The sequence below is a fragment of the Thermobia domestica genome, chromosome 2 (assembly GCF_964235325.1).
Source record: "Thermobia domestica chromosome 2, izTheDome1.hap1.1, whole genome shotgun sequence".
NCBI lineage: Eukaryota > Metazoa > Arthropoda > Insecta > Zygentoma > Lepismatidae > Thermobia > Thermobia domestica.
In genome coordinates this window covers 112,578,212-112,604,593 of record NC_137455.1, presented here as the reverse complement: position 1 = coordinate 112,604,593, position 26,382 = coordinate 112,578,212, and the positions used below count along the sequence as shown (strand labels likewise).

General features: G+C 35.6%; 1 protein-coding gene across 1 annotated transcript in view; it reads right to left on the bottom strand.

The window, feature by feature from the left end:
• CarT (Carcinine transporter) overlaps positions 1-25,162 on the bottom strand; it is a 370,341-nt gene extending 345,179 nt beyond the window's left edge. Inside the window, exon 1 of the mRNA XM_081745089.1 lies at positions 24,860-25,162. Within this exon, the coding sequence (XP_081601215.1) occupies positions 24,860-24,955 (96 nt within the window). The 5' untranslated portion in view covers positions 24,956-25,162. The remainder of the gene's footprint in view (positions 1-24,859) is intronic.
• Between the last annotated feature and the right edge of the window lie 1,220 nt (positions 25,163-26,382).

The following is a 26,382-nucleotide window of genomic DNA, read 5'->3' as shown; positions in this document are numbered from 1 at the left end:
TGGACGTTTATATGTTTGTGGCCAATCCTTTCGACAATGAGATCTCGGAAACTACAGACACTAGAAAGATGACGTTTTCACTGATCGATTGCAAATTTTGCGTAGATTGTCGAGTTCTAACTGAATGTTTAAAAATCATGGCCATTATTTCTTTATTACATTTTTACGGGTGCACTGGAAGTGTTGAAATTAACAAAGAAACTAAAGCATCATATCCCATGTATTATACATTCCAACATCACTATTGTATACAGGAGTTGCATATCTCTCAGGCGTTCGTTTCATGGCCAGATAATGATGAAACGAAGAATAACCATCTTTCCAGTCTAAGTTCAATCTTTATTGTTTGGAGTGTTTTGCCTAATGAACACCATATATCACTGGCATTATAATTAATTGTGTGTGTAATCTATTTGCTTATTACATACTGCATGCAAGAAGAAAGAAAACACTGATCATACATGAATTAAAAACTCTAACCGGAAGTAGCCTCAAATCTTGCAAATGGTGCGAAATATTGAAAAAGTAATCGAAAAATCTCCCCTTTACAGTATTTCTTGCCGATTTCTATCAAGACGTGTTTCACTTGTGTCTGTAAAGGCACATGTACAGATGTGAGGAATAACAAGGAGATTCATGCTCATATGTGAATGATGCGCTGTGTAGAGAACGCAGGTTCAGCTAGTCTATCTATTAAAATGCTACAAAAACGATAAAAGTGCCAGAGGTCCAACCTCTAACTTTTGATTTCAAACCTTTGATTTACGGTTATTTGTGATTTCAAGTTTAACAAAGACACCTACTTTAAAGTATGTGTACTTTATAAATAAATAATTTAAACAGATCTTTTTCATAAAATTTATCTTTTTAAAATTATTGTTCAAATCCTTTGTATTTTAATAAGCCTTTTCCAAAATCAATGCAAATGAATTGTGCTGCCATTTTTGCAATTCTTTTAAACTATACGTTTGTGGACGTTTATATGCTTGTGGCCAATCCTTTCGACATTGAGATCTCGGAAACTACAGACTTTACTAAGTTGACGTTTTCACTGCTCGATTGCAAATTTTGCGTAGATTGTCCAATTCTAACTGAATATTTTTTTAAAAATGGCCATTATTTCTTTATTACATTTTTACGGGTACACTGGAAGTGTTGAAATTTAAAAAAAAAAACTAATTTTTATCATTTAACTTTGACGGTGCAACGTAGGGGAGGGGAGGATGAGATGTATATGTAAAAAATAAAAATGAAAGTGACTTCGCTTGTGACTTCATCACTCTTGAATCACCCTACGGATCTCGATCAAACTTTCAACATAGATGAGGTTCGGGCCTGGGATTTTAATTATCTATTCACCTTGACAATAGAACTTACGGGAGCGGGAGGATAAGTTAAAAAATAAAACAATAATTCTTGAACCAAACGATTAATCTCGATGAAATTTTTTACAGAGACGAGTTTCGGGCTTGAGATGTTTTTTTTAATCATTTTACTTTGACGGTAGAACTTAGGGGAAGGGAATGAGAGGGATATATATATATATATATATATATATATATATATATATATATATATATATATATATGAACGATCTCGATCAAATTTTCAGTCTAGATGAAGTTTGAATCTGAAATTTTTTTGTCACATCAGTTTGACATTTGAAAATGATCAAAAACGACTAATATTAGTGTCGAATCTATAGTTTTTGAGGTCACTGATATGAACAGTGGCATTTCTGATGCCGTTTAAATCCAAATTCAGCCCTGGAGGAGGAGGAGATATATAAAAATGATCGAAATGACCAATATCAGTATAGAATTTATAGTTTTCGGAGTCACTGAGATGAACAATGATACTTCCGATGCAGTGCACTGCAACATGGGGAGGGGAGAGGGGATATATAAAAATCACCGAAAATGAGTAATATCAACGGGCGCTTTAGTAATAGTAAAAAGTGACTGACTAACAATATTACCATTTTTTTCTCAATTTAACCCAGCGAAGCGGGTAATCGATGCTACTAAATTTTTAAAACTGGTTTAATAATTTACATGAAATGGAATATGAATCTACCCTTCCAGATAAAAGAAAGTTATTTAGTTATGTGTTCAAATTTTGAAAAAAAAAAGTGATTTAGGAGCAATTTTGGGAATATTCATTTATGAAAAATCCATCTATTTAAATGAATCAATCGTTTTCACGTGCCAAAAAGTTACTTACCTAGGCTTTGGTTTTTAAAATCTATTTAGGAATGACTTAACGAAAAATTATTAACTCTGTCTACCGATTTTCATCTAATAGAGTGAATGTAGTGTTTTCAAATGTGAGAAAGCGAATTGGCTAGTTTTAGACTTTTAAAACAGACTCATGTAGCGACAACTTTGGGAAATTGATTTAGGGAGAGCTAACAATCTATCTATTAGAATGCTACAATAGCAACAAAAGCGCCTGAGCTCCAACCTATTATCTTTGATTTCAAACATTTGATTTACGATTATTTGTGATTTCACGTTTAAAACAAACAAATATTTTAAACTATGTGTACTTTTAAAAAATTGTTTAAGTAGACCTTTTTCATATATATATATATAGGCCTATATATATATATATATATATATATATATATATATATATATATATATATATATATATATATATATATATATAATTATTGTTCAAAGCCTTTGTATTTCAATAAGCCTTTTCCAAAATAAATGCAATGAATTGTGCTTCCATCTTTGCAGTTCTTTTAAACAATACGTTTGTGGGCGTTTATATATTTGTGGCCAATCCTTTCGAAACTGAGATCTAGGAAATTACAGGTTCTAGAAAGATGACGTTTTCACTGATCGATTGCAAATTTTGTGTAGATTGTCCAGTTCTAATTGAATATTTAAAAAATATGGTCATTATTTCTTTATTATATTTTTACGGGTACCCTGGAAGTGTTGAAATTAGAAAAAAACTAAAGCATCATATAATACACATTATACATTCCAACACCACATAATTGAATATGGTGTTGCATATCTCTCAGGCGTTTGTTTCATGGCTAAATGATAATGAAAAACGAAGGATAACCATTTCTCCACTCTAAGGTGAATCTTTATTGTTTGGAGTGTTTTGCCCAAGAACACCATATATTACTGGAATTATAATTAAAGTGTGTGTAATGTATTTGCTTATTACATACTGCATGCAAGAAGATAGAAAACACTATTCATACATGAATTAAAAACTCCAACCGGAAGAAGGATCAAATCTTGCAAACGGTGCGAGATATTGAAAAAGTAATCGAAAAAATCTCCCCTTTATGGTATCTCTTGCCAATTTTTATCAAGACGTCTTTCACTTGTGTCTGTAAAGGGACATGTACAGATGTGAGGAATAACAAGGAGATTCATGCTCATATGTGAATGATGCGCTGTGTAGAGAGCGCAGGTTCAGCTAGTATCTATCTATTAAAATGCTACAATAGCAATTAAAAGTGCCGGAGCTCCAACCTAGAACTTTGACTTTCAAATATTTCATTTACGGTTATGTGTGATTTCACGTTTAACAGAGACAAACGTTTTAAGTATGTGTACTTTAAATAAATTAGTTAACTAGATGTTTTTCATAAAATTTATCTTTTTAAAATTATTGTTCAAATCCTTTGTATTTTAATAAACCTTCTCCAAAAACAATGCAAATGAATTGTGCTGCCATCTTTGCAGTTCTTTTAAACTATACGTTTGTGAACGTTTATATGTTTGTGGTCAATCCTTTCGACAATGAGGTCTCCGAAACTACAGGCTCTAGAAAGATGACGTTTTCACTGATCGATTGGAAATTTTGCGTAGATTGTCCAGTTCTAATTGAATATTTAGAAAAAAACATGGCCATTATTTTTTTATTACATTTTTAGGGTACACTGGAAGCGTTGAAATTAAAAAAAAAACTAAACATGATATCCTACGCGTTATACATTCCAACACAACACTTGTATATAGGGATTGCATATGTCTCAGGCGTTTGTTTCATGGTCAAATTATCATGAAAAAGGAAGGATAACCATTTCTCCAGTCTAAGATGAATATTTTTGGAGTGTTTTGCCCAATGAACTGCCATTATAATTAATTGTGTGTGTAATCTATTTGCTTATTACGTACTGCATGCAAGAATAAAGAAAACACTGGTCATGCATGAATTAGAAACTCCAACCGGAATAAGCTCAAATCTTGCAAACGTTGCGAGATATTGAGAAAAAATAATTGATAAAATCTCCCCTTTATGATACGCCTTGCCGATTTTTTTTCAAGACTTCTTTCACTTCTGTCTGTAAAGGGACATGTACAGATGCTGCGAGGAATGAGAAGGATATTTATGCTCATATGCAAATGATGCGCTGTGTAGAGAGCGCTGGTTCAGCTAGTACGATACATAATTTGCTAGGCTTATATGTTTGTCTGCAATCCTTTCGACAATGAGATCTCGAAAACCACAAGTGCCAGAAATGTGACGTTTTCGCTGGCCGATTCGAAATTTTGTGTAGATTGTCCAGTTCTAATTAAGTATTTAGAAAAACATGGCCGTTACTTCTTTATTACATTTTTTTGGGTACATTGGAAGTGCTGAAATTTTAAAAAGCATCATATCCTATGAGTTATACACAGGGGTTTGCATGTTTGGAAACACAGCTATGCGTGCGCACGGGATTCCCAAAGGAACGGAGGGATTCCCGGACATGCTGTAAAGGAAAGAAGTATCACACGTTGTTAATCCCGTGCGCACACGTAGCTGCGTTTTCAAATATGTATTTTTCAATAGAATAGGTATGACTTTCTAAGTGACGTTTTTAACCGCACTCTCCACGATGTATTGCTTTTAAGCTATTGGCCTCTAAAGTTCATGATCCCACGCTTTCAACTCTCTGTCATTCTTAAACGGGACGGAATTTCCCCCATGTTCACTAGGCTTTTTGGCTATTTTAAAGATGTACTATCACCCATCCAAGTTCGTCCACGTAGTTACCGTACATCCCGTATATATACAGTATAAATAAATAATTACATTATTTCGGAAAGTTGCAAACTATAGCCTATATAAATTGAATCATACAGAAGTTATTCGAAGACGCACTAGACACCAGCATGACTGGTGAAGAACCCTGTGTGTATTACAATACAATAAAACTCCGTTTTGCGGCTATCACAGCATTGCATTTACGTCACACGCTTTTCTGGACTTAATTATTAGTGATCGTAACCACCGCTTTAAAATTCCTTCGCATTCCCACTTGTATCGCTATTTCTGATAATATTATTTAAAACTTCTGATTCGAATCATTGCCCACTCTTTTCTTCGAAGAAGTTTCGCATGTGAAACAGAAGAAACTTTTTTTGTGAAATATTTCCCGCGACGGAACAATGCACGATTTGCAGACCTAAATATATTAAAAACCTAATTCATCGGATATTAATGTCGTACTACTTTATTATTATTATTATTATTATTATTATTATTATTATTATTATTATTATTATTATTATTATTATTATTATTATTATTATTTTGGATTTGAATATTTCTGAAGAAATCGAGTTTATTGGCATTCTTGCACTGATTTAGGAAAAAAAAAAAGAATTTGTAAAGTGGTAAACGGAAATTCGAAGTCCAAAGAATATGCTCGAAAGCTTGTTTACAAACGAGATGTCCCTGCTCCTTCACGTGTGCACCCACTTCGAATTTGTGGTCGACGAGGAACAGAACTCTGCATCGTTAACACTGGCGAACTTCAAATGCACGAAGCATCCTGGATCTCGGAAGAAGAGGTCGATGTTATGTCTTTAAATCCTCTTTTAACTGCATCTTCCGCAGTACTTTCTCTTTGCCAATCACCAGTGACCTAAAATGATGGGTGCGATCTCCTTGGGGAAACGACAGTAGTTTTGAAGAATTAGGATTGGTTAATTAAACAATCTTATGGTGATAAAAGATTATTACGAGTCTACCATTTTCTAATACTTTGATTTGTTGGCGAAAAACGCTACAAATATATTCACAACAATATAAGCATTTTGTAATAAAAAGCTCTACCATTAAAAATATTTTTTTATTGTAATAACCTTTAAAATAATCAAAATAATGAAAAAAAAAAGATCAAAAAGTGTTACTAACAAAGTGGAGGGGTTCGGCCTTGCGTTACGAAATGTGACAAGCAGGAGGGAGGGGCTAAAAATTGGTCAAAAATAGCGTTATGTAATATGTGGACGGCCCCTAGAACAGGAAATGAGACATAGATGTTAATAAAATAATTATGCTTTTTTTTAAAGTCACGTATAATAAATAATTATTTTTGTTAGGAAATCTTGAAGAAAATAAGTGAAATTTCAAAGAAAATCAGCCTTATGTAGATAGGTTCTGTGTACAAGGGCTTAAACTAAAATAGTTACGCACAAAGGTATAACATTTGGACCGGGACAGTAATTATTGGTTAACCATAATACAAACTACCTGGAATATAATTTATGGACAAAAAGATAATAATAATAATAATAATAATAATAATAATAATAATAATAATAATAATAATAATAATAATAATAATAATAATAATAATAATAATAATAATAATAATAAGCTAGAAACTAGTGTTTTTTAGTTTCCCGGAAGGAAACCAAAATTTGCCGTTTTTTTCAGGCCTCAAAACACTTGCTCCAACATAATTTCTTTTGGCTTTGTAGCTGGCCCCCTCTCAAAAACGACGGCCCCCTACATAAACCTGCTGGCTACACCCCTGGTTATACATTCCAACACAACATAGTTGTATACGGGGGCTATATATATCTCAGGCGTTTGTTTCATGGCCAAATGATAATGAAAAACGAAGGATAACCATTTCTCCAGGCTAAGATGAATCTTTATTGTTTGGAGTATTTTGCCCAATGAATACTGTGTATCACTGACATTACAATTAATTGTATATGTAATGTATTTGCTTATTAATACTGCATGCAAGAACAAAGAAAACACTGATCATACATGAATTAGAATCTCCAAGCGGAAGTAGTCTCAAATCTTTTAAACGGTGCGAAATATTGAAAAAAAAATCGAAAAAAAAAATCCGCTTTATAGACCCACTGCCGATTTTTATCAAAGGGACATGTCTGTAAAGGGACATGTCTTTCATTTGTGTCTGTAAAGGGACATGTACAAATGTTGTCAGCAATGACGTGGAGATTCCTGCTCATATGTGAATGATGCGCTGTGTGGAGAGCGCGGGTTCGGCTAGTTATCATTAAATTAGCAGAAGTGCATATATCGATAACACGGCCAGCTCGCATGCCCGCTCTCCGCACGACAAAAATAATGTTTATGCAAAATAATGCGAAGAAACGAAATATATGCAACCTACAACACAGGCAAACAGTTGAGTCGCCTACCTCACAAGCAATGTGGTGCACTGCGCACGTATGTACTTTAAATTTCCCTACTCCCTCTCGAGTTGAAAATCGAAAAACATGGGTCAATATGTTTTTGCAGACACAATTGTAGGCGCCTTATCATGTTCCGTGAAACTTTCCGAAGGGTGTCCCTGGTAATTGCTTCCACTTCTGTTTCAATGTTTCTTTTCAATTGTTCTATTGTTCTGGGATTGTTTTTGTACGCCTTGCTCTTCAAGAAACCCCACAGCAAAAGTCAGGCGATGTTAAATCTGGAAAGCGGGCAGGCCACAGGTTTATGGAAACTATGCAATCACCAAAGACGATGGTGCATTTTCAACTTACATATGGCTCTGTGAGCAGTAGTTTTAGGTAAGCCAGGTTGGACTGCAAGTTTTTGAACAGACTACCTTGGAGAATTTGTCATTCTTATATACCTCTACATTGTGAAGGGCCACTGCAGTTAGTACTGTAGATATTCCTGGGCGAGGCTTATCACAAACAAAACAGGCTCACGAAATCGTTGCACAAGACGATACATTTTGCTTTTGTCTTTAACTATTAAGTTGGGAAAGATTTCTTGAAACCGCACTCGAGCCGCTTCATATGAATAGGTTTGAAGATAAAACTCTATAATGCGTGTTCTCTCTTCGACGGAATAGGGCATTGTAACAAAACAATGTCAATAATCAACACAACACAACACATTATGAAATTCCATAAGCACCTGACCCGAAGCAAAATTCCACAGTGATTAAAGAGTTACGCATTTTTCTCCATGGAAGTATGGATTGCCAGCTGCAGATGAGTAATTATTTTTATCAAACTTTTCTGTAGGGGTGCGCACGAGACGAGTCGAGACAGGATTTTCCTGACAAAATTCGAGTCGAGACACAGCTCTTCCAATAGAGAAATATACATTTTTTGAGTCGAGACATCACTTTTACAGCACATTTTCGAGACGAGACAGCCACAAATCTTGTCTCGTGTGCATGTTTTTTTTTTTTTGTGCAAAGAAACCAGTTTATTATTTATTATTTAGAAAGCAATTTGCTAGATCTAGAAAGCCTAGTAACAAACGCGTTGGGATCAATGTGCTGACCACACATCACTTAACTAAAACCATTCTTGTAAGTGTAGAACTTCAGTAACAACTGCATCGGTGATCGAACCATAGATCACTTTACTAAAAGCTGTCTGTTATAACTAAGAACTACAGTAACAATCGCTTCCATATGCTGACTACATAATTGCTTAACTATAAACATCTGCCAGGATCAGATCCTACGTGTTAACAACATATCACTCAACTAAAAGCCGTCTGGAAACAATTGCGTTGCGGTCGATGTGTTGACCACAAGTTGCTCAACTAAAACCATTCTAATAGGCCTGGAAACTCAGTAACAATTGCGTTTGGGTCACAATGTGGAGATTACACAAAATTCAACTAAATGCAACTTTGTTGGCCTAGAAATCCAATAAAAAAACGTGTTGAGGATCGATCTGGTTTTCGCACATCATTTAGCTGAAAGTCGTTTCGGAAGTTTGGGGCTGAAATACCATTATTATTATTATTATTATTATTATTATTATTATTATTATTATTATTATTATTATTATTATTATTATTATTATAATGAATACCTATATATCTATGTATCTATCTATCTATCTATCTATATCTATGTATATATATATATAGGGCCGGATCCAGGATTGTCTGAGGGGGGTGCACCAATAACTACCAAAATAACCTATCATACTGACTCTTCAAAGTGACATGTGACAATTTTCTTTACTCCTGACAACACTGATGCATAGAACGGAGGAAAGTATTTTAAAGGTTGTCGCAAGTGGAATGCAGGGCAAAAATGTCCTCTCCTCCTGCTTTCTGTTTTCTACTCTACTTGACAAATGCTATATTATTTTGCTTGGTAAATCCTTTTCCTTCAATCTTCAGAAAATCAACTTAAACTATTGCTTTTGCAAAGTTCTACTTTCTAAGTGTCCCAAACGGAAACATGATGGCAGAAAGTGTTGCTATTTTCACTGTTAGCTTCTCATTTTACATAGTGTATATTTATAACGAACGGGGGTGCACGTGCACCTTTGCAGCCCCTCCGGAAGTTTTATTTTACGAAATCCGGAAAGTAAAATAGGAAAAATTCCGGAAAGTGAAATTTGCGAAAATTTTCCGGAATCAGAATTGCGGGAAATTTTCGGCATATATATATCCCTAATGCAGAAAAGGAAAAGGAGTTAAAGCAGTTTCCTACAAATCATTCAGCAGCAGAGCAATATGAGACGGGATGTACTAATTAACTTAGAATCCGAACTACATGAGCTTCTACTGGGAATCGAACCCCATTCAAAAAAAGAATAACAAAAGCTGTCCTTTGTTCCCTTTGCACTTCAGCTTGACTAGCACTTTATGTAATGTTCCCAGGCAGAATATGTCTTTAAACATTTTTTTTTTTTTTTTTTTTTAATGTTAAGGTTGTCTTAAGTTGTTAAAGGCGAAAAGCATAACTAGATTGCTGTTTTTGTGTTTTGGCTAATGATGGTGGCTTTTCGTCACCGATTCTTTACATTTTATTTCCTCTTGAAATTTTGTTAGTAGGTAACATTAGACACGTGCCTTAATATTTAATGTTTTACATTTACGATAGCTTTTTAGTTTTATTTTTCCTTCTTCTAACCTTGAAGTCATTTTTCTCAGAAATCTAACCAACGTCTGTTTTTGGACGTGTTTGTAAGCAATTAACAGATCTATCAGAAACACTATACCTTAGCTGAACTTCGATGTTTTAACTAGGGATATGCCCTTGTTAATTGTTATATAGAGAATATCAATTTTGTTATATAATTAAAGAGTCGGATTTAGTTTTGTCAGAATGTGAAAGTATGAGGTATTAAACAAATCTTTAGCCAACTAAGTTTCCTTCTGTCAGGGTCAACATATGTACAGTTAATGATGAAGACTATGTAGAATACAAAATCTACTTAAGACTGAGGACAACTGTAGAAAATGACACTTAATGATTTAAGCAATATGATATATATTTTCCAGCCTATACTTATTGGAAATAAAATGTCCACAGAAGAATGTATTAAAAAATAATGATGATTACATTTATGTGACCTTTACATTATGGCTGACCATATAATGATTTGTCGTTTCAAACCATATAATATAGGTAGCGTTTCTAATCTCTGCTATACCAATATAAATATCAGAAGACTGTTTTTAAGAGATGTTTTACGTAAGTAGAAAGTTTTTTCTATGAAGTAGTACATAAGTGAACAACTAATCTTGAAAGCTAAAACATATATAATAGTAATAACCATAGGCTATATTCAAAATTGCACATTGCAGTAGATACTTAAATGTAACCTTTACACTAATGCACATTGTAATCAAGTGTCAGGTATCGCATTTAAGATGCTAAATTAAGATGGGTACGTTTATGGAACATGTTTAACTTTCCATAAGGTTCTAATATTTCCCATAAACGAATTTATGTGAAGTCAAAATTTAGCCAAATTGCTTTATCTTACCCCCAAACGACACACATTTGCATTTCACGAAAATCTTTAATTTCTCCCCTCTCTCCACAATGATTTCTCGAAGTCGCTCCTATTTCAAGCGTTCAATGACTACAAACCACCACCACTCTCTTAAGAGATAATCTAATCGACTATGGATATAGCCTACGATAATTGATTGTATCTTAAAATATGATTTTAAATGGCACTAGACAGGTACAATCTTCCTGTGAAAATTCTCATTTTAAGAAAATTACCGACTTACTAATTAAAATTAAAATTATGAAAATAGGAAAAATATAAGAATACAAATTATGCTCCTAATGTAAAATCAATTCATATCTCGATTTAGAGATACTTCTATTCCATCTAACACATTCCATAATGTAAAATATAGGCATTAAAAAGTTTCCTTTATTAGAATGTGAACACAAGCATAGCGACACTCTTAGGTCTAAATAAAAAAGCAGTGTATACTAGTATATGTGTGTGTGCGTCTCTGTGTGTGTAAGTATGTTGACTAATAAATAGACCTTGCTTAGAAATTTTACTAGAAAAGTAACATCAACCAGTAATTCTCAAAAAAAAAAAAAAAAAAAAAAACGAATCTTACTAAAGAATCACAGAGATACAGTTTTTTTTAAAGATCTTTTCTTTACAAAGATTAGAAAACTCGTTTTACAATGCTATCGACAGAAAAGAGCTTATATAATCACAGGTAAAAACTAACCTTTAAGTAGTATGGTCCGGATCGAATCCGACCCAAAAACATCCATTACTTACTTCTCTTTAGGCACATATTTATTCTTTTTTCCCTAATCTCTCAGTATAGTTTTTTTTCGGTTTGAAGAAAGTAGAGTTTATTATGTATATATATATATATATATATATATATATATATATATATATATATATATATATATATATATATATATATATATATATATATATATATATATATATATATATAATAAATTACTGAAAATATACTGTATATGTTCTTAAAAGTGTTATTGTTTTCGACTTTGTTCATCTGAAATAGCACTGGGTCATATCCGACAAAACTGTACCGTCTATATGCCTTCACAATGCACCATACTAAAGGAGGATTAATTGCAGGATAAACGTTTACCTTGAAGCTCTGTTCGCTTTCTTGAATCAAGCATCTTATTTATTTATTGTTATATTTTTTGCATATGGATTACTTACGAGAATAATAAATCAAAAGAATGCAACATATTTGACCTTCAATGAAGAATCATTGAATAGTAGCGACATTCTTGATTCACAGTACAGTGAGAACTACTATTTCTCCAACGCATTACTCGTACACATTGTGGGGGTGTACGGTGGCTCAGTGGTAGAGCTCTTACCTCTGGTGACTGGGGTCTCTAGATCAATTCCCTGCCAAGCAAGTTTGTACTGGTTTGGTGTCCGGAGGTTTTCTCGGGGTACTCCCGTTTCCTCCCACTTTCTCATTCCACCAATTCTTCCATTATCATTCACTTGTCTTACTCATCGTCTCCCTTAGCCTAAAGGTTATAACCGTAGGCCGTTAAACTGAAAGATTTCATTTCATTTAAGGTACACATTATTGTTTTAAGGTAATATTAACGAAATTTGGAACATTTATTTTAGAAAGTTGGAAAATTAGAGTATTCTTCGTTGAAAATCCCGTGATAAGAGGGTTGGAAATGTCTTTACGATTAATACTAGGATTTACAGTAATTTTTGGTCAGATCAATTTGTGCAAGGAGTCTTTTTGACAACTTTGAAATGAATTTAATATTTCCCTCTGTCTGTGTTCAAAGGCAAAAATATCCAGATGTAATGTCATTTCCATTGACTTATCGTTTCTCTTATTAGCATGTTATAGTATCAGGATAACGAAGACTCGGAAGGTATTTTTCTCCAGAAAGACTTGTAGACTCACTTCTCTCAGTATCTTTTCCAGTTGTCTATTCTAGCGAAGAAGAAACTATAAAATAATTCTGTGCAGGACAGTACTTATATTTAAACGCTGTATTATGTTATGCGTGTGTGTGATCATCCATCATAGACCATTGGAACTAAGAGCTATTAATAGTGAACTTTCAAGCTCATTAATGTTGTATCTGTGGGGAGAACAGTTCTTTCAACTTTACAAGGTCTTCTCATTACATAACTAAAGAAACAAAACATAGGAAACAACCTTCTTAGATACAGAACTTATTGCAATTCTTTTGACAACAGGTCGTTGTCAGCTACTATCTGCATAACAGAAAAACAATTTACGATAATTGACGTCACGTGTTATGTAAACAGAAATTATATATATATATATTTTTTTTTTTTTCAATAATTTTTCTCTTTGTATTTTCATGTTGGATTAAGTATTATGTTATTTCATATACAGAGATATTAATGAGAAAAGTTTTCGGAAAGAGTAATTTTACTATCGCTTGCTTAAGTGTATATCTCATTTATCATATCTCTCAATGTGTTTACGTTTGGTAATGTGGCGCACGTCTTCATGGCAAACAAATTGCTGCCATATCTAATGAAGCATGTCTAATGATATAGTCTAAAATGCACACGTGATGTCTGGCCATGAAGGATCTAAAGGAACTAAGTAATAGTGTGGGACAATCTATGTGTTCAACACCTCCAAAAAAAGAAGCCTTATGAGGCAGATCTGTCGAATGGAATAGTCACGAAAGAAGGTTTAAATTGTGATCTGTAGCACGACTAATCTAGCGCGGTGGAACAACATGACTGAGAGGCACTCGCATATTAAAGAGAAAGTGCAGTAAATGTTATTAATGTAGATCAAACTTGAACAGTACTTTTCCTAATGGTGCCAGCTCAGCTACAGACGTCTCTTATTATACAGCTGTTCTATTCACTTGTAAAACCCGCTGTTCTTCTACGAATAACCTGTATATTTATAAACGATTGACGTGAAATAAAAAGTTCGTATACATGGATTGGATAGCGAAATTAGACCCCTGGTTTAAGGACATAACTATATAACATTATTGTATTGCGGCCCAGTAATCAGATTGAAATATACGAGTATTAGCAATTGCTCGTTGGAAGGAGTTATAGAATATTCCTTGTATTGATCAAAAGTACAAGCTATTCCTTTTGTAGAACAATAGTTAGCTCGCCACGTGCTACTACTGTAGCAAAAACAAAAAATTCTGGTAGCTCACAATAAGTGTTCAGTAGCAGCAGACCCTATAACACACTAGTGTAACCCTCATTCTGGAGAGCATTCTGTTAGACTCCTCTTACGGATATCTCATAAAGATTTTGGTTATATAGTGTGTCATGAAGATCTGGCCACCAAACGATTTCCACATGGTATCCAGTAAGAAGAAATAATATATTTGTACCCAACACGTATATACTTCAAAAAATGTAAAAATATATAAAAGCAGGAATGGAATATTGTATTGTCATCCGAATTACTGTACAAAATGTCATCATTGTATGACGTTGGAAAACGAGTTAAATTAAGGTTGCAAGATTCGAAAGATACGGTTGAACCATTGTAAGTTTTAAAAAAGCATGTAATAAAATGAAAACATTGTATAATGTATTTTAATAGATCATCTACTTGGCGTGTTTTAAAACACATAGCAGTAGGGTATCGCAAACTGTGTGCTTACAGGGACGCCATGAAGTAATTGGGAAGTTCACTAAAATTACACTTATCATTATAAATACCGTCAGTATGATGATATTTATTTGTATTTTGGGTTTACATCAACAGTTGTCATGAAGAATTGTTCCTGACTTTAAAATATGTGTTTCATTTTTTATGTAGCTGTATGTACAGAGGTATCCCTATATTCGAATTTGACAAAAGGTCGAAAAATTGTGTTACACTAAGTGCAATGTGAACCAAAACGTTGAGGGAAGTTAAACGTTTTTTCACATAGTCTACTCTCAAATTCAAGTCTGTGTAAGTTGTGACCTGAATATATTGTTTACAGCACCGCCAAGGCTCGCGAAATTACGTTTCAAATTTTGTGTTAACGTGGCCACCTTAAAGTTTACTCACAAGTTTCGTCTCTCTTTTGCTCCCAAAGAAGATCGCTAATAAGTCTGGTTGTTTGTTTTTGTTAAGTGTTTGGAACGATGTTTGGAGAGTATGAATACTAGGAGAAGAGCATTCATTGTACGGGATGAACGGTAGGTAACGTTTAACGATGTTTAGGTTGTATACATCACAGGCAATATGGTTCACTGTTTGCAGATATTACTACGCTGGTGCTAATGAAATGAACACTTTGGTGAGATGGTGGGAAACTCATATCATCAACTCAACACAGGGACGGACTAAGCTCACATGTCTAAAGTCAAAGCTAAGTACACGTCCTCGTCCAGCAAACAGGCTGAATTACCCAGACAATCAGGAGCAGCTTGTTCTTAAACACGGTTGTAGAGAACATAAATTGCGGGTGACTTTTCTTTACGGATTCAAACTAGGATATTCCGCACAGCAAGCCGCTACATATATATATTAAAAATACTTTATTAAAAGTACATTTGGGCCACGAACGCTCATTTTACATTAGTTTATCACATTTCGTTTCAGTAACATATCACTGCAAAATTAGCCCCCTGTGCTGCGAACAACGTCATGGTGGGATGGACTTGGAAACACTGTGGAGGCGGACCCTTGGAAAAGTATTCGTGCCATTGCAGACGAGTTAGGCATACATGATACTATTGTCGTTTGGTGTCTTCGTGTAATTGGTGGGTACTACATGAGTTGTCATCAACAAAAAGGAATCACCGTCTGGATGTGTGTAGTTCTCTGGATGTAAGGAATAATCAGGAAACTTTCCTCCATCGAATTGTCAGTTCGTATGAAAAAAAAAAATGAATCTGCTATGATAATTATAAATGATCAGGACAGAGGTTGGACCGTGACCAACATCCAGAACGACTTTCCTTTCCTAAACCACCTCTCTACCCACAGTGATTCATCCACCATGGTATCTTTCTAAAATGTGGTTAAAACCATCAATGCAGATCTTTACCATTGATTCTGTGAAATACACCACAAATTGTCCGCAAGCATCCAGTAATAGTCAACCGACATGGTGTCCTTACGGTGAACGACATTGGTAGCCCACATGTTCCGCAAAAAGCAGTGCATACTCCCTATGAGTTACCGTATAAAACCTTTCTTCACCCACCGTATTCCCCCAATATATCTCCCATTGGCAACCACCTCTCCCGAAATCTCGATTACCTCTTGAGAAGAAAGATCCTCCCTGATGATCGGGCTTTGCAACATGAGGTTGAGGTAGGGTTACCAACTTTTGAAAATGGAAATACCGGACACCCTCCTGGAGTACGCATACTCTTAAGACTTGTGACATCATCGCTCGTCAAATATGTGAACAACCACAAAGTGGTTACTTCACATAAAACTTAGCGATTCGAAGTTCGAATTTAAATAAATTTAGTTACTTTTGAAGCATTTATTAAAATTACTTATTCCAGTTTTGGTTGAGTCGGCACATGTATCTTTTGTAGTCTACCACCAATAATGCATCGTAGTTATTTAAAACAGAAAATCAAATATAGTTAGTAATATAATTATGGCACCCACAAAATATACTTGAAAAATAAATCTTACTAACTTCGCTGGGGCTGGTAATGTCTCATAATGCCTACATATTTTTACTGGATCTGAATTCGTTATTTACTTGGAGGATGTAGCTAAGGATGAAGCAGTGCTGGCTACACTCTTGAAAATGTAGCTACTTCTATTGACGTCTTCAGCAAATTTCGCGCGCGGCAGGTAGATATCAAAGCGAATTATAAGTTCTGCTTTAACCATGTTCATCGGCAAACGATTCCTTTCGTAATTCCAAAATAATCTGATAGAACAGAGAATAGAATTAGTAAGAAAAAAAATACCAGATATTTAATGTCCGGTTTTCAGGTTGTACCGGTCACCGGACAAGAAGGTCAAAACCGAACTGTCCAGTAAAATACTTTCGGTTGGTAACCCCAGGTTGAAGAGCTCTTCACATCGCAAACTCCAGACTTTTATCGCTAAGAAATGCAATTATTGACTGAGAAATGCTAAAAGTGTGTGTGGTTGCAGATTGTGACTATCTTGCTTAACAGGTATTGCAGTTTTCATTTTTGATGCTTTAGAAATGAACCACTTTGAGCGGACATTACATTTACACAAACTTAATAGATTACGATGATGAAATAAGGAAATGAATATGCTTTTGAGTCCTCTTTCACTGTTATTATGTGTCTTGTTTAAACGACGAAAACACTTAACCTGCTTTGTGCTTAATGAAAATGTTATAATGAAATCACTTGATGATCATTTAGCTACAGCAAATGGTGAACGGCTTCCGCGATCACTAACGATTTTCTGATTACTTTAAGGGCTCTTACAAGTGTCAGAATGGATTATACAATAGTTAAACAAGAAAGTATTACATTTCAAAATGTAAACACTTAAAGGCAAAAAAACTATTATTATTCATAATAATTTACTCAAATTCAACAGATGAATATTGGAACTTTCCCCAAAACAAACAAAATCAATTATTAGACAATTATAAAAACATCTTTTTTAAAAGTAAATTATCAGAAGTGGGTTGGTAAGGAGTAAAAAATAAAGTGCTTTCTGCTTTTCAAGATGTGGGTATTGAGAAGAATTATAAAAACTACCTGGGGCAAACTGAAAACAAATCAAGTGTTAGAAATAGTAGAGAAAATAGAACAATTGTAGATGCAACTTAAAAGAGGAAAAGAAAGTGGTTGGAGCCTTGACTGAAAATGAAGTGTTGTATTCAAGGAACATTTTAAAACTACGGTGGAAGAAATAACAGGGAGGGACAAGATAGGTTACAATTGATGGATGGTATAAAAATAGAAGCTTGCTAGGTCAAAACGAAGAAGTTACCTGAGGACCGTGACAAATTCTCAATTTGCAATAATTGACATACAAGAAACGGTCATAGGCGTGCGCAACGTGGGTGCCATGGGTGCCTTGGCACCCCCCATTAGATAAACTTTTTTATGTAAAATTATTACAAACTGAGAAGAGATTACGTGTAAATTATTTCCCGTCTGTATGTGTGCCGTGCGTCGCGGACGCAGCGTCAGGTGCAATGACGCTATCTTTTCTTAGGGGAAAGAGGGGAGGACGACATTCCATATGGTGGTACTTTAGATCTAGCACCCACATTTCCAATGTCCTGCGCACGCTAGTGGAAACGGTTGAATTCTTGTATCGGTGATGGTGACAATGATGAGGATGATATGAAACAAAATACTACCCAGGGGAGTGTAATAAAACGGTCAGCACGCGAGACTATGTTGACTACTTGATATATACATACACGCACATACATCATATTCAAACGCACATGCAAACAGTGAAGCATACAAAGTACAAATAGCATCATATAAAATTGGAATATTTACTATTTTTCTCATTATTTATTTATTTATCAACACAACAAGTATATACCCAATTAAAGTGTTGAAATATTATAATTCATTTTTACAACAGGTTTTTTTTTGTTTGTTTTTTAGTGCTTTACAAGACATTGTACATATATCAATTTCATCATGTTTTTGACATAATTTGTTATAGAAAGAACATAATCTCCAGATTGGTGACTTCAGCACTATGTTGGTCCTAGCCTTTTTGCAATAAAAGAGACCTTTGTTATTAGTTCTAGTTCTAACTGAACGAACATGGAATTATAAGGAAGATATAATGTTCCAAAGTACAACAGCATATTCCAACTTGGTGCGTACATATGAATAATACATTTTCAAGAGTGTTGCAATATTTCTGAAGTCCTTACCACTTCTAATTATGAATCCTAATGATTTAAACGCATCATCAGTAACATTTTCGACGTGTTTAATGAACGTTAATTTAGGGTCAAACGTAACACTTAGATCTTTAACTGTATTAGATCTACTTATAGAAATATTACTAAGCTCATAACCATATTTAAGAGTATGTTTGTTTCTGCTGAATGATAATACGTTACATTTGTGTATGTTTACTCTCAAGTTTATTTACTGAACACCAGTTCTCAATACTCTCTAAGTCCTGTTGTAAATCAAGACAATCATGCATAATTTTTATCTTGCCGTAAATTTTGAGATCATCAGCTAACAATAATTTTTCACTGTTAGGTATATGATCTGGAAGATCGCTAATAAATAATTGAAATAGTAAAGGGCTTAGTTTGAAGCATTGAGGAACTCCTGATAAAGCGAAATACTCGTCTGATTTAGATTCTTCATAGACAACTGTGTGCTTACGTTCACTTAGATATGATAAAAAAAAAAAAAAAAATGGTGAGGGCTGAAGAAAAAATATAACGATTTAATTTGTTTAACAGTATTTTATGACTTACTCTGTCAAAAGCCTTCTCAAAGTCAATATATATTACGTCAACTTGGCATCCTTCATCTAACGAGTTAGCTATAAAGTCAGTGACTATCGCTAGATTAGTTGTTATTGATTTGCTGGTAACAAAGCCATGTTAATAGGTTGAAATTGTTGGTTTAACACGATCAATAATCCGTTTATATAATATTTGTTCATATACTTTCGCAAAAGCAAATAATTATCTCTGGAAGAAAGGGTCCATCTTTATCTCTCTGTTTCTTGATTTGGTTTGTTTTCGGTTTAACTTTCTCTTTCAGCAGTGAGGATGATTGAAACATGTATCTATAGCTGAACATGGAATCCGAGAGACATAAGCTTCCACCAGGAATCGAGTCTAGGTCTTGCACACAGAAGGCGCGAACGTTACCCCATTTGATCACGAGGAAATTCATTAGTTATGATTCTTATTCTTGCTTTAAAGTAATGTTGAAGAAAGCTCAAACTGTATTATCTAGGTAGCTGGGACGACGGTCCCAGAAAAGTTTACTGTTAAAGCACATGTTTCTTCGTTGGATCTTCAAGGAAAAAAAATCTGAATACAGGTATATTGTATGCCAGAATATTACAATACTTATGAATAACTCTTGTTTCAAAGTTTCCTGCATATTTTCAGAGAGATTAGGGTATACCATAAACATAGACAGCAGAGGCAGATGGCGTGTGTCACATAATTCTGTTCTTTTGGAGGCAAGATAGTGTTGTGGGGTACGGTTCATACAGTGAGGGATGATATTGCATTATGTTTGTGCACTCGCCAACTACACCGTATTCAAGCTCCGGTTGGTTCGGAGCCCACAATTAGCAGTAGGCACTGGCGCAAATCCCAGGGAAAGAGGGGGACATGTCTCCCAATCTTGGAACTGGAGGGACTGTCCACCCAATAATCCGAAATTGATTCCCCTCCCCCACAATAAGCCTCAATCTGCTCGCCTCCCAATGTTGATGACAACTCTACTCCCCTGATCCTTTACAACATTGTTTTTCAACTTCAAAATATCTTGAACATCGCTTTAAAAAATTATGCGAACTGGCTTACCCATCCCTCCCCCACCCCAATGCTGAAGACAGATTTGAGGATGCAAAGTACAAAAACTCGAACTCATACACACAGTCAACGAAAAGTCTACAAAGTCAGGCACAAAAGGGTTAAATCAAAAATTATATATATGAAATTAAATGAAATCATTCAGTTTAACGTCCCATGGTTATGCCCGAAGGGAGACGAATGATTAAGGCAAGCAAATGATGATGCAAGAATTGGCGGAATGAGGATGTGGGAGGAAATGCGGAAAACCCACGGACACTATGTTGTCCACCACAAACTTACTTGGCCGGAGATCGAACCAAGCACCCACACACCAGAGGTAAGCGCTCTACCACTGAGCCATCATGCCCCCTCGAAAAACTATATCTCATCTGTTGAGTTGCTTCTAAATCTTATTCTCGCAATATATTGTCTTCAATGTAAAATGATTTTACAGGTATTCTGCTACTAAAGTAAATTAATTAACAACAACAACAATAGTCGTTACAAGCAAACAAGTCATCAGTCAATTCTAAGGCATTATCAGCAATGACATACTTTTAATATTTCTAAAGTAAAGGTAAATTATATTTATGATAACAAAGCTTGACATTTCCAACTGAGCACAGTCTTTAAATCTAACATTTCTTTCCTTTGAGTATATTTCCGGAGAACAAAACTTCTGATGATAAGCTGTGAAAGTGGAAATTTTCAAACAAAATGTTAATGATATGGTGTCTTGTAACACTCAAAACCGATAGTAATGTTTTTATAACCAAAGCAAGTTTCTTGTGTATTTGCAATTGTACGTATCAGTCTAAGTACTAAAATTATGTAAGCTGTTTTGTTTATTTCAAAACTATAACTATAGATTTTTTCCCCATAGATTTCAGAGCAAAATAACACATTCAGTCAAACGAGAATTGTAGCAAAAGAGATTCATCTGCAGGCACACGGTTTATCCTCAAGGTTATAAGTAGTTGGTTAAATATATTGAGTTCCTTTTCATGTATGGTCCGGAGGAAATACAATGTACAGCATGCAATCTCTATAGGGTTTGATAGACCGCTTACCACTGGTGCTTGAGGTCCCCGGTTCGATTCCCGGCCAAGTAAATTTGTGGTGAACAACATCGTGTCCGTGGGTTTTTTTTTCGGGTACTCCCGTTTCCTCCCATATTTTCATTCTACCAATTCTACCATAATCATTCACTTGCCTTAACCATTCGTCTCCCTTAACCTAAAGGCCATAGTCGTGGAATGTTAAACTGAAAGATTTCATTCCCTTTCACTTCTATGAGGTTCCATCTCGCTCTAGAGAAATAATTTAAGAATGTGTTTCCATTCAAGAAAGAAGAAAGAAAATAAAACACCTTTAATGACCAAGTGGCTAACGAACACGTTTTCTGTGAGTTCGATTCCGGGTTCTATTCCTAATGGGGATACTTCAGTTAGGGATGCGCACGAGACGAGTCGAGACAGGATTTTCCTGACAAAATTCGAGTCGAGGCAGGGCTCTTCCAATAGAGAAATATACATTTTTCGAGTCGAGACATCACTTTTACAGCACATTTTCGAGACGAGACAGCCACAAATGTCTCGTGCGCATCCCTAACTTCAGTCTGATAACCCTACTTGTTCAGGTCCTACTTTCAATAGTAGATACTTTCTCACACAGCCTTAAACTTCAATCAATTAAGAAAATATCGGAATCTTTAGTCGATGATATTTATACTAAACATAAAATATTGTAAAACATTAGTGTTTCTTTGAAGAAGGTCGGAAAAGTTGGTCACCCGCTATGAGAAATGTTTGAACATTGGTGGAAACTATGTCGAAAAAAATAAATTCGGTTTGAACAAACCTGTTTTAGTATATATATATTTTTTCAAAACAGTACTTACTTTCCGGATACGCCTCGTACATATAAATGGGTAAAATTACTTTGATACCCTTGGCATTCTAGCGAATAACTTGCCAACAAAAATAAGTGAAATAAGATCAAATGAATCGTAAGCCCAACACAAAAGGGACAGAACATCCTTTGCCATTTTCTGCTCAGAGTTCTTGTAGTTGGACTAAGCTATAGATCCTCACAATTCATATGTATAACTTTGGTACTTAGATGTTAAATATCAAAATAATCAAAACTGATATCATAGTCAAGGAATTACAGATTCCTTCTCGAAATTTTTCCCACTTCTGCTCTTACTAAACTTCAGTAAACTCCAGCAGCTTACAGCTCACGAAAGCTACTGTATGATTCAGCAGTGTCGGACTGGCCAAGTTTAGGGCCCTTGGCGCGGGTCCTTAAAGGCCCCCCAGATCAGTTGCAAAACATAAGTGACAAAATTATAGAACACATATGTAGTACAAGACACATCGCGAAAAAAGTTACAATAATACTGAGTCAATCAAACGTAATCGTGAAGTTACTTCGGGGGTCGTTACGAAAGAGGGGACCTTTACTAAGTACGAAGATTTATTGGCTCATGGGGCCGTACTGATATGAGCAAAAGGGGCCCGAGAAGTCTTCTCTCGGAAAGACGAACTTAGGCTTCAGCAACTTTTTTGGCGGGAAGACTCAAGAAAGCATTTGAGATCGCGAAAATTCGACCAAGACCTGCACAGGTCCTGCGTCTCGTGATCCCTGTGGGCCCCCTCGGGTCTCGAGCCCTTGGCGATAGCCAAGTAGCCAACGTAGTTAGTCCGGCACTGTAATCCAGTAAGAAGAGTTTTTGATTAAATGAAGTGTGGTAGTCCGCACATCCAATTGCATTGTCATTATTTGTGACTTTACAGACAAGACTCTGGTACTTTTCATTTAAACTTATTTAGCTTTCTACTTGCCGACGATTTTGGCTTAAAAAACATACTTCACCGGAAACTGAACCCGAGATCAACCGCGCCAAAGGTATCCGCGGTAACTACTTGCTTACACAGAGCACAACACTAATACAGTACGCATAGTCTCAGGTTCGATTCCCGTTGGGCAGGGGCGCCGACACCGCGGATGTTTCAGTTCTCGAATTGACCAGAACATTTGTAGGGGTGTTCAGTGCCCATACATAAAGGAGAGAAGTAAATAAGAAAAGAAATCTTTTTATTTGCTGCATTGTATAAAGTATCAATAATCAAAAATATTCGCTTAAATTTTGTTCTATTGAACAAACTGCATTTGCTTTCTTCCCTTCCAAAATCTGGAAATCCAAAGGTTATCATTCAGAAGAGTGTGATGAGAACAAAGATAGAGAGTTAGAACCTTAGATCTTCCCTGGCTTCCCCGCCGTACTCTTATTCAAGAATTTGTTTCGCTATGAAACACACACACACACACACACACATGAACTTCATTTTCATTCAAATATACCTAACACTGCATTTTCAATAGGGTCAATTTTTATATTTCGAGGCATGATCCCGGGACAAGGACACCCACTGAGCCTGGGGTCTATTTCATATCCCATAAGCCACGGTTGTGAACAGTGAATCAGAGCACCTCCACTCATTTTTCCAAATCCGGCGCTCCTGGCGTTAGGAGAGCATTGAATACATTACACGGTGGTTCTGATTCCACTTTAAACCGTGCATACCTTCCTTTCATAGACGCCTCGGTGTTGAAAAGGGCCACTGAACTCCAACACTCAAAATAGCCTACTAATAAGTATAAAATGCCTATATACAAGGAATGCCTTTTGTATTCCTCTATCTCTAGACGTAAATTATAAGTCCCTAAATATAACATTACTCCTCTTCTTGTCCAATTTCCTGCTAGGCAGTTACTTAAGCCGGTTCAACGTTTTTTTTTTTGTTTTTTTGTTGTTTTTTTTTTTAATCCTTAGGCGACGTCGAAGTTGTGAAGACGGAAAGTACGTAGTATTGACGTTGGTTCCGAATAGTGGTCGGGATTTGAATTTGTTGCACTTGGAGGGTTACATATCATCATGTAAGATCAATCCGGTGGCAGTGTATAGGCCGTCCCCATCACACTATTTATCCTCCAAGAGATCTGGATTACAGGATCACGACACCCGCTCCAGGTTTACCTAGGGGCCATGGTTGCTCAGTGGTAGAGCGCTTAATTCTGGTGCGTGAGATCCTTGGTTCGACCCCCGGCCTAGTAAGTTTGTGGTGGACAACATCGTGTACATGAGTTTTCTCGGGTACTTCATGTTTCCTTCCGCATTCTCATCCCACCAACTATTCCATCATCATCCACTTCCCTTAATCATCGTCTCCCTAGCCTAAAGGGTTAAACACAAAGATTTCATTTAATTTTAATTTCCCAGGTTTACCTGGTTTAAGTTTCCAAGATTATTTTTCTAAAAGTGTTATTTCCAATTGATAGACAGTTTATTATTGATTTACTTATATCTAAAATTTACAAAATTGCATTAAATATATTGACATAACATACCAGCTCATTTTTCTGGCAGGAAGTAACAGTCGGTACACTTTGGCCATTTTCAGCGGTTCCACCATCCTTCTTCTCCACATTCTCCGATATTGTCATGGTGATCCAAAAATCTTGTTTGTTTACAAAGGCGTCGTGAACGTAATAAATAACACTTAACACTTAAACAACTTGATCACAGCCCGCTGTCAAACAGACAACTGCGTGTAATCCATATTTGACGGCGCGGTATTACCTTAGAAAGTGCAGAATCTAAGGAGGGCGGAAGAAAGAAGAAGGTGGGATAATTTCCAGCTGGCTGCATCCGCCCCTCTCTAGCCTTTTTCAGCTTCCCCTCCAACGGGCTGAAATGTTGTATTCTAATACTGATGATCTTGTTGCTTTTTCATTTTCTTATTTTCTTTTCAATGGAGAAAGGCATCAAGGTCCATGAACTTAAGTGTTACGTCATAATACCTGAAGCCAATTGAATGCTACACTTGGGTTGGAAACTCTATCTTTAATTACGTATACTGGTGGTCAATATATTTTGCTTGTTGTGTGCTAAATGTGTCTGTCTTCATGAATACAATAAATTCACATATATGCAATACAATAGATTTCAACAGGCCCGCAATCAGAGGGGGCTAGGGGGCCTTCCCCCCTAAACTTTTCGTGGCCCCTCCAGACTTCAATACAAAATGCTGTTATTAATACCCCCCCAAAAAACACAATTTACATACTGGTAAGAAAATTTTTAATGACTTGACCCCCGCCCAACCCTCTATGGCTGGTTTCGGGCCTGAGTAATAGGCAACAACTGCTATAGCTGACCAAACGACTCCTAGTTGAGTGATGTCAACATATCATTTCCCATTGCCGTCATTGGAATACCGGATTTTGCTACTATTATCCCAATTGCCTCACTATAATAGGTTAATACTGGAAATTATAAATCTCGCCGAGAATCAAAGTCTGTACTAAACGTATCAAAGGCAAGCTACACGAAAGCACTAGGCGCAGGAGCTACGGGGGAAAGTTCCACTGGGTCCAGATCCCCCGAAAACGTACATTTGTACACTTTCTCAATAAAAATATACTTGTTTAACAGGGAAATGATTGATGAAGTATGAAAGTTCGACCTTACACTTCATCCAGTGGTAGATCTAGAAAGTAAAAACTGGGGGGCAGCCATAACCCAGACTATGATAGGTATATCATCAGTATATTATAAACTGTCAAAAATATATGAATAATACTTCAATTATTATTTTTCTTACTCAAACAACTGAGGGGGCTTACGGTCCCGGCCCCGGGCTAGATCCGGCATTGATTTTATCTGTACTATTTCTCTTATAAAAATAATCAAGTTCTGTCATTTTTCCCTGAAAATATAAGTGGAAGTATTTTACAATTACTTATCATCTTTTCGGGGGCGGAATATTACCCGTTCAATACTACATAAACGTAGTGACTTGAACCCTTCCCCCCAAAGCTTGTACCTCTCCCAACAAAAATTTCTAGGTGCGTGCCTGACTAGGCCGTAC